General features: G+C 45.9%; 1 protein-coding gene across 3 annotated transcripts in view; it reads right to left on the reverse strand.

The window, feature by feature from the left end:
• ARHGAP29 (Rho GTPase activating protein 29) overlaps positions 1–10,000 on the reverse strand; it is a 163,258-nt gene that overhangs the window by 41,594 nt on the left and 111,664 nt on the right. For all 3 annotated transcript variants that reach the window (XM_075322355.1, XM_075322354.1, XM_075322356.1), the window contains 3 exons: positions 8,121–8,217; positions 7,335–7,407; positions 2,041–2,104 (listed from right to left, as the gene is read on the reverse strand). In XM_075322355.1, the coding sequence (XP_075178470.1) occupies positions 2,041–2,104; positions 7,335–7,407; positions 8,121–8,217 (234 nt within the window). The remainder of the gene's footprint in view (positions 1–2,040; positions 2,105–7,334; positions 7,408–8,120; positions 8,218–10,000) is intronic.

The raw sequence follows: 10,000 nt of genomic DNA on the forward strand, positions 1-10,000 counted from the left end.
TGAGGGGAACATAAGGCCCCTAAATGGACTTTCAGAGACCAAATTGTGCCCCCAACTCCCTATAACCCTGATCTTCCTCCCACCACACTTACTGTATTTCTCTTGGTTTGGCAACACTAATTGTATTTTGGTCCTGCCAATAAAGCATATTTGAATGAGAGAGGGGGGGGGGAGAGAGGGGGGGGAGAGAGAGGGGGGGGAGAGAGAGGGGGGGGGAGAGAGAGGGGGGGGGAGAGAGAGGGGGGGGGAGAGAGAGGGGGGGGGAGAGAGAGGGGGGGGGAGAGAGAGGGGGGGGAGAGAGAGGGGGGGGAGAGAGAGAGGGGGGAGAGAGAGAGGGGGGGAGAGAGAGGGGGGGAGAGAGAGGGGGGGAGAGAGAGAGAGAGGGGGGGGAGAGAGAGGGGGGGAGAGAGAGGGGGGGAGAGAGAGAGGGGGGGGAGAGAGAGAGGGGGGGAGAGAGAGAGAGGGGGGGGGAGAGAGAGGGGGGGGGAGAGAGAGGGGGGGAGAGAGAGAGGGGGGGAGAGAGAGAGGGGGGAGAGAGAGAGGGGGGGAGAGAGAGGGGGGGAGAGAGAGGGGGGGAGAGAGGGGGGGGGAGAGAGGGGGGGGGAGAGAGAGGAGAGGGGAGAGAGAGGAGAGGGGAGAGAGAGGAGAGGGGAGAGAGAGGAGAGGGGAGAGAGAGGGGGGAGAGAGAGGGGGGAGAGAGAGGGGGAGAGAGAGGGGGAGAGAGAGGGGGAGAGAGAGGGGGAGAGAGAGGGGAGAGAGAGGGGGAGAGAGAGGGGGAGAGAGAGGGGGAGAGAGAGGGGGAGAGAGGGGGGGAGAGAGGGGGGGAGAGAGGGGGGGAGAGAGGGGGGGAGAGAGGGGGGAGAGGGAGGAGAGAGGGAGGGAGAGAGGGAGGGAGAGAGGGAGGGAGAGAGGGAGGGAGAGAGGGTGGGAGAGAGTGGGGAGAGAGTGGGGGAGAGAGTGGGGGAGAGAGGGGGGGAGAGAGTGGGGGAGAGAGGGGGGGAGAGGGTGGGGGGGAAGAGGGGGGGAGAGAGTGGGGGGGAAGAGGGGGGGGGAAGAGGGGGGAGGGAGAGAGGGGGGGAGAGGGAGAGAGGGGGGGAGAGGGAGAGAGTGAGAGAGGGGGGAGGGAGAGAGGGGGGGAGAGGGGGGGAGAGAGGGGAGAGGGGGGAGAGAGGTGGGGAGAGGGGGGGAGAGAGGGGGGGAGAGGGGAGGGGGAGAGGGGGGGGAGAGGGGGGGGGGAACAAAAACAAAAAACAAAAATACAAAACTGATCCGGATCATGCACCCGGAATCCCGGGTCGGACTCGGATCTGCAACTCAAACCGTGCGGATCTGGATTTTGCCGATCCGAGTCCGCTCAACTCTGTACACTGATGCTATCTATGAGTTCTACGTGTTTTTCATGAACCCATAGACTTGTATTGGCCCTGGTCATCTGTGGTGCCAGATAAAAAAAAAAGGACATGTCCCTGTGTGTTGTACACACGGACACGCATTCTGTGTAACCAAAATGGACATGTGATTACCACCATAGGCAATAATGGGTACGGTGGAAAAAATACGGATACCACACATACGTGCCCTACGGATGTCTGAATGAGGTCTTAAACTGTTTATGGCACCAATGAAGGCAATACCCAGCTAGTGGCAGCAGTCTGCCTGCTCGTCTCGCTGACTGCCAGTCCTCCAGACTCCTACGCCACAATTCGATGAGCAGAGGGGAGTAAACTCACACCCTTCAGGGGTGTTAGAATTTAACTGCCCTTCCCCCCCCCCCCCCCCCCCCCCCCCCCCACCCAACCACTGCTGAATGAATGACAGACAAATATCTAATATACAACCGACTGGTCCCACAAAATCAACATAGTCTACTATGCGTAGCCACCATAGCAGGAAAGTGGGTTGAACAGTAGGATAGTATTATTTGTTAGAGAAAAACCCAAGCGCCTCAGCGTCTGGGTGACGCATTATTCCAATACAGGCACTATTATATATAACATAGAAACACCTACAGGTACCGTAATAGCAAAAATAAGACGTTACCTTGAAGATCGTCTCGCTCATGAATTGACCCGGCAGAATCCTCCATGGAAACATTTTCAAATGACTATAGAAAGTGAAAAAGTAGCCCGTCAGTAAGAGCATTCCTCCTACACATCTGTGTGTAAAGCATTAATACATGTCATAAAAACAAGGGGGTCCCCGATAGAGGGGTTCATTCCCCAATCCTTTTGTCGGTATTGATAACCGGTTATTCTTAAGGTGCATTTACGCTGCAAGATAATGATGAGCACGGTTTCACAATTATCTTACTATAGTGTAAAGAGGCTGCTGATCACCGGACAAACAAGCAAAATGATTATTCATAGGGTAAAATTATCTTTTGCGCAGGGTAAAAGATATCTTTTTTTTGTCAGGGCACCGTCCTGTGTAATCATTGCCGAGAACAATGGCAGCCGACGAGAACTGAACACACTGTGTAGATCTCTCAGTGGAAACAAGAAGTCAAGCCACCACTGACCAGTAAGGGGCACTTTGCACACTACGACATCTCAGGTGCGATGTCGGTGGGGTCAAATTGAAAGTGATGCACTTCCGGCGTCGCAGGCGATATCGTAGTGTGTAAAGCCTTTTTGATACGATTAATGGGCACAAAAATGTAATGGTATCATCGGTGTAGCATCGGTCATTTCCATAATTTGGAAATGACCGATGTTACGATGTTGTTCCTCGTTCCAGCGGCATCACACATCGCTGTGTGTGAAGCCGCAGGAGCGATTAACATCTCCTTACCTGCATCCTGCGGCTCACACCAGCTATGCGGAAGGAATGAGATGGGCGGGATGTTTACGTCCCTCTCATCTCCGCCCCTCCGCTCTTATTGGCCGCCTGTCGTGTGACGTCGCTATGATGCTGTACGACCCGCCCCCTTAATAAGGAGGCGGGTCGCTGGCCAGAGCGACGTCGCAGGGCAGGTGAGTGCATGTGAAGCTGGCGTAGCGATAATGTTTGCTACGCCAGCTATCACCATGATATTGCAGCTGCGACGGGGGCGGGGACTATCACGCTCGGCATCGCAAGCATCGGCTTGCGATGTCGTAGTGTGCAAAGTTCCCCTTAAGAGTCTACAGATTGGTGGTGGTAGTGTGCCGCCGGCTCGGTCTGTGTAAATGGACTTTTTAGCATAGGCATAAACACAAGGAAGTGGGGCATTACTGTCACAGGGGTGCGGTCCCTTATCTCAAAAGGTAGAATTGATGGTAGCCAGGTTCGAGCCTCCATTGTGACCCTATCTCCTGTCCAAGCCCTGATACTACTTTCCCCCACCCAGGGGAGTGGGCCGGAAACCCAGTAGCCAACACTCCACAAATAATCACAGAGACGTGTAAACAAAAACTTGTGCACACTGCACTCAAACACAAAGGAGGAACAATATGTGAACTGGGGAGTAACGCAAAAAAAGTAGGATATAAATACACAACTGGATGACACACACCACGCAGAACCGCAACTTGACGATCCCCATAGCACAGGGAGCAGAAGCTATATCTGGCAAACAGCCCCAGAATCCAGAAGTTTATAAAGGCTGAGCTCCCAGCAGATAAATCGCAGGCCAGCAGGAATTAACTCCCGCTGTACTAGAGAGCAGTGAAGCCAGAACCAGCCAACATCCATGACAGGCTGTGCAACTAAAGAAACCCAGGCAGCATGTTGGATTCTGCAGTCCGACATACTCAGCCGCCATGACACCCAGTGAGTGCAATGCAGAACACTGCACGACAATTACCCTATGGATTAGGTCAGATTCACACATCCATGTGTCGTCGTCTCAGTATGAACTTTAATGCACAAACTGGATGCAGGTTTACTGACTCAACGTAACAGTATCGTATATGATAAGTTCGGAGACCAGCGGCTGGTCTGTGTATCCTGATCCATCTTTGGAAGGCAACATATGAATGTGTGAATGCAGCTCTTTGGAAACCATATGGGGCAAGTGGTGTGGGTGCGTTAACCTGCACTCAATAGGGTCTTTTTTTCAATATTTGTTTTGGCCCTTCTGCATGTCTGCCCACGATACCCCACCGGGTGAAAAATAAATCATCAATATATAGAGTCTAAATAAAGAGCAATGTATCCGGACAGGACATCGGCTGCTGTGCATGCGCAGGTCACTTTTATCTGTTTGTTTTTAGGACTTTTGATTATTACACTGAACAAAGAGCGATCTGTTCCCCACATTTATTATTAAAGCAATCCAGACCGTCCCATAATAACAGATATTTCCTGGTCTCCGGTTTATGAGCGAGGTGGCTCTTTAGTTGTTTTGGACAGACAGAAAAATAATGGCAGGCTTATAAAACGCGCTGCGCTCTGCAAACCAATAATACAGTAACCTTAACCGATTTTAAAGGCGGTTTCCATAATGAATTATTTTATGCTCAGACTATCGATAGTGGCACCCGTTGGTCTTTGCAGTGACGGCTGGGCCCACCGGAGGTGGATTGTGCCCAAAAAGACTGGCGGCAGCGAGACAATGCTGGAAAGGCAAAGACAATGTAAGGCTGATTTAAAAAAAAAAAAAAAAAAAAAAAATAAATTATAAAGCAACCTTGTTCTCTAAAAATAAATGTAGAAAACTCATTTTACTAAAATTTGCTAAAAAAAAAAAAAAAATAAAATTTAAAAAAAAGGGATAAAAAATAGTATCTGAAATCAACATTAATGTGGGATTTCCTTCCTTTATTGAGACAGACGGTCACTGTCTTTTACTTTGAAGTGTATGAAATCAATATGACATTCCTTTTCGTGTACGGCCAGTGATTTACCCCGGAAATGGACCGATTTCATAATGAAAGCAGAGAACAACGTGAGCAATAGACCAACAAATTATAAGAACTGATCTTACGACATAATGAAATACATTTCCATCTATTACAGGTTTAGGAAAACAGATGAAAATGTCAAAATCATTTACAATAGTTGACTTTTTATCATTATTACCAGTGACTGAGAGCACAGGTCTAACAGTCAGGAGCGTCTCTGCTCCAGTCAACTTCATCGCAGGCATTGTGTGGATCAGAGTCATCATCCACACCAAAGTCCGCATGAACCAGTCACTGTCCAGTCTTCTGCTGAAAGTCTGTTCGATGTGACTGCCAAACAACTGAATCCTTGCAGTGTGCACACTGCACACTGTCAGGATTCTCTGGCAGCAGCAACAAAAGCGTATGGTCATGTGACTAAGTATCTGATATACATACTTACAGCCAGTATTTCATATAGACATGCCCTGCCTAGCTCAGTCCATTTGTATCGAGTGAGGCCGCGCAGTCTAGTCAGCACATGACCACGTTGGCAAATCACATACTTTGCGGATACATGATCACCCGCTCTTATTATCAGCACTGGAGAATCCTAACAGTGTGCGGGGCGCATTCTGTAAGGATTCAGAAGTAAATCACAGGGTGACTGAAGACTTTCAGCAAAAGACTAGACAACCCCTTGAAAAGAAAAACTGAAACAAGAAAGGTGAAAAGTAAAGGGAGACAATTTGCCCCAATTCTGGTCAGGTTATATTGTAGAAATCCTGCAAATCCTATAAAAAAATTTTTGTCTGGGGAATGGATAAAACAGGAATTATCTCTTAAAAAGAGAGATTTCTTATAGAATTCTCACTTTTAATTGTAGTACAGGACAAAATAAGAACAATTGCTGGGAAATTTATATTTTTCTGTATAATTGTTATGTTTTGTTTACCTTTGTGACTAACCAGAATTTGCCATTGTGTGTGTATCATAGGATTGCATTCTGCATTTTTAGCAGTATTTCTCCTGCACTAGAAGCCTCAGCAGTTTCTCCTTGCCTTCAATTCTTTACTGAGCCTCCTATTAAACTAAGACTAAGGGGCACTTCGCACGTTGCGACATCGCTACTGCGATATCGTCGGGGTCAAAACGAAAGACGCACATCCGGCGCCGGTAACGACATCACAACGTGTAAAGCCTAGATGCACCGATAAACGATCGCAAAAGCGTTGAAAATCGGTGATCTGTGTAGTGTCGGTCATTTTCATAATGTCGCACCAATAGGAGATACGATGTTGTTCGTCGTTCCTGCGGCAGCACACATCGCTGTGTGTGAAGCCGCAGGAGCGAGGAACATCTCCTTACATGCCTCAACCGGCTATGCGGAAGGAAGAAGGTGGGCGGGATGTTTATGTCCCACTCATCTCCGCCCCTCCACTTCTATTGGCCGCCTGCCGTGTGACGTCGCTGTGACGCCGCACGACCCTCCTCCTTAGGAAGGAGGCGGGTCGCCAGCCAGAGCGACGTCGCAGGGCAGGTAAGTGCGTGTGAAGCGGCCGTAGCAATAATGTTCACCACAGCAGCTATCACAAGATATCGCATGTGCGACGGGGGCGGGGACTATCGTGCTCGGCATTGCTAGCCGATGCAAGTGATGTCGCAGCTTGCAAAGTACCCCTTAATATTGTGTACAGATTGCTTCTCAACTATCATATAATTACATGTAGGATTACAATAAAAAAAAATTAACACCTATTATATAGCTGAAGAGAAATAACACATGATCAACGACTGGCAAGAGGTGAAGTTTAAAGCACACCCTCTCCCCTATACTGCAAGAAGGGTTGGGAAATAGGTGATGTTCACAGCTCGCCTCCTCGTCTTCACTGCAACAACCTTTGCAAAAGTGACAGAGGATGTCCATATAACTACAGCTTATCATTAAATGTTGTAAGACAGTCAGACAGGATGGCTGCCCCCATAATTATGCAAAAAGGAAAATATTATAATATATATATATATATATATATATATATATATATATATATATATATATATATATATATATACATATACATACATACATACATATATATATACACATATACATACATACATACATACATACATACATACACACACACACACACACACACACACCGGAACCGTTAGGAAAAAAAAATAAATAATAAAATAAAGCATATAATATTACAATATATAAAAAATATATAATAAGAAAAATATATGAAGAAAATATATTATATATTCTATATAATGTGATAAATATATATATTCTTCATATATTTTATTAATGTATATTTTTCATATATTTTATTATTAGTATATATTTTTCATATATTTATTTTATTATTTATTTATTTATTTTTTTTACTAATTAAAACCAGAGTAATACATACACACACACACACACACACACACACACAAATAAAAATAAAATATATATGTCAATGTATTTTCTTGAAATAGTAAGTGCAGCCGATTAGCCAGATTTTTAAGGGAAACACCTACCCGGCTTCTCCGTGATGCATGAAGTCCCAATGATGAGCCATTGTCTACATCTCCCATAAGGAAATCGGAAACACTGCAGAGATCAGATAAAATGGAGGCCATTACATTCATAAGTGAAGCAGATGATAAACCGCTATGGTGGGGAAAAGGTGTGAAATATACAGAAGAGGAGCATTTAGGGAGAACATTTCTAAAATATGTCCACCCGAGAAGATAAGTTCCATTCGAAAATTCAGTGTTTGCACATCAACCACTAAGAGGAACGTTGGTGCTTATGGACGCTGTATATACCGACTAGAACGCAATGTGCTATATGCACTAATGCTCGATAACTTTTAAGTCTCTTTTGCCCGTGTCTTAACTAACTTTTATCTATCCCCACTCCCCTTTTATCAATGTTCATTCCCATCTCTTTGATACCCCCAGAATGTTTGAAGGTCACCAAGAGCTCCTGAAACCAGCTTTTCAGAAGACTTCGGTGGAACCTTGTGCATTTGCCAAATGTACTGAGACGAGTGATGGCAGCTGTAATGCAGTTCACTCCCAGTACGGCACCGCACAGTCACTCTTCAGACTACAGAACAAAACACTGTCGCGTTTCAAGTATTTCTTGATGCTGATTTCTGGCCTATGGAGCTTATTTCTGCAGGTGGCTGATCACAGGACTTATTGTTAATGATCAGTCATCTGGCTCCTTCACAGCACCCATCATTGTATGACCATGTTACAAACTATTTCTCTTGGCCCCTTTCATCTACGTGTGAGAGCCCACGCTCCTCTACTTACACGTTACCGAAGGTGAAGGCTAAAGTGTCAATGGATGTGAAGATTTCGCCAAATTGCTCCCTCCTGTTCTCTTCATTAATGTTTTTGAAGTTCACAGCTAGAGGGGAAACAAAAACAAAAAAAAAAGTAAAATCACACCAATCATTAAGAATAAAGTATGCACAGATTTTGTTTAAATCTTATTTTAGACCTAAGGATTTTGTAATACAGCGATAAAGTGATTATCCGAAAATAAGACCTACCCTGAAAATAAGCCTTAGCGGGATTTTTCAGCCTTTTTTGGAATATGCTTAAAATATAAGCCCTATTTCAAAAATAAGCTGTAGTTGCTGTTCATCATACTAATAGTATCCGGTTACGGGGGATATGGGGTTGAAGCAGCTGGAATTTCAGCGCCAATCCTTTTGTACCGCGGTAGATATGCTGCTGTGAGAGGCCAAGTCTACAGCAGCCGACCAGCGGTGTTAAACGACTGCCAATCGACAATGTGTTGTATACCTTTAGACGCACACAGAAAGGCATCGTAAACCTTTCTGTCCGCACAGGCGGTCATTGTTCTCAGTACAGCAGGACTTGTAAATTAGTTACATGGGGGGAGTCGTGAGAGAACGGAGTCTTCCAAATATACAGTTATCTCATGTATAGGTCCAGCTTGAAGCCCACTGTAGACATGAGGCAAATGTTAGCCAAACCCGTTCATCGGATAGTTTTGCCAACGGGTTATTGTGTAATGGAGACTCACAAATTCTTGCCAGGGAAAATATTGGTCTGGTATGAATGATTTCAGGCCCCAAAGATAAGGCGCCACCAGATGTTTGGTGACAGCTTTATAATGGAGGGCACAGAAGGGCTGCACTAAATGAGCGTTCCTGTGTATGGAAGAGCCATCCAAGATAGAGGACGGACATTTAAAGTGAACCTGACAGCCGTTATGTGTTGCCCGATCCACAAACAGCATGCATTAGACACTAGCTGAATGATTTCAGCCATATGTTCAACTCTGCAGCATTTCAGAGAAAAGCATACCTTAATAGATGGCCGGGGACCGAGCCTCACGAAAGACTAGTCAAACCGGTGGATTATTGGCTGCTTCTCCCTGCCTGCTGCCCTGCACGGATTGGTCTCTCCATATACATGTAGACAGGGAAGCTGCCGGGGACCGCCCAACTGACTAGTCTCCCGTGTGGCTTTTAAAGTATGAGTTTCTCTGAAATACTGTAGCGCTTCGGAGTCAAAACGTACCTGGTTGAAATTATAGTTCTCAACCACTGCTTGAAATATGCAGCTCATGGATCGGGCAACATTTCATCTGCCAGGGTCCTTTTAATGGTATTCTGGGCTTTAGTTTAGAATTATTTAATCCAGAGCATACACTACAGCTCCAAAGTTTAGGGTCACCCAGAAAATTGTCTTTTCCGTGAAAAATCATACTTTTATTTATCAAATGAGTTGCATAATGAATAGAAAATATAGTCCAGACACTGACGAGGTTAGAAATAATGATTTTTACTTGAAATAATTTTCTCCTTCACACTTTGCTTTCGGCACAGAATGCTCTTTTGCAGTAATTCCAGCTTTGCAGACCTTTGGCATTCTAGCTGTTAATTCACGGAGGTAATTTGGAGATATTTCACCCCATGATTCCTCCCTCCCACAAGTTGGATGGGTTTGATGGGCACTTGTTGCGTACCATATGGGCAAGCTGCTCCCACAACAGCTCTATAGGGTTGAGGTCTGGTTACTGGGCTGGCCACTCCATTACAGATTGGACGTTGCCTGCTTTTTCCCTATGTCTGTATTCTTTGCCCACATTAGTCTTTTCCTTTTATTAGCCAGTCTCAGATATGACTTTTCCTTTGCCACTCTGACCTGAAGGCCAG

This window comes from Anomaloglossus baeobatrachus, chromosome 8, assembly GCF_048569485.1.
Source record: "Anomaloglossus baeobatrachus isolate aAnoBae1 chromosome 8, aAnoBae1.hap1, whole genome shotgun sequence".
Lineage (NCBI taxonomy): Eukaryota > Metazoa > Chordata > Amphibia > Anura > Aromobatidae > Anomaloglossus > Anomaloglossus baeobatrachus.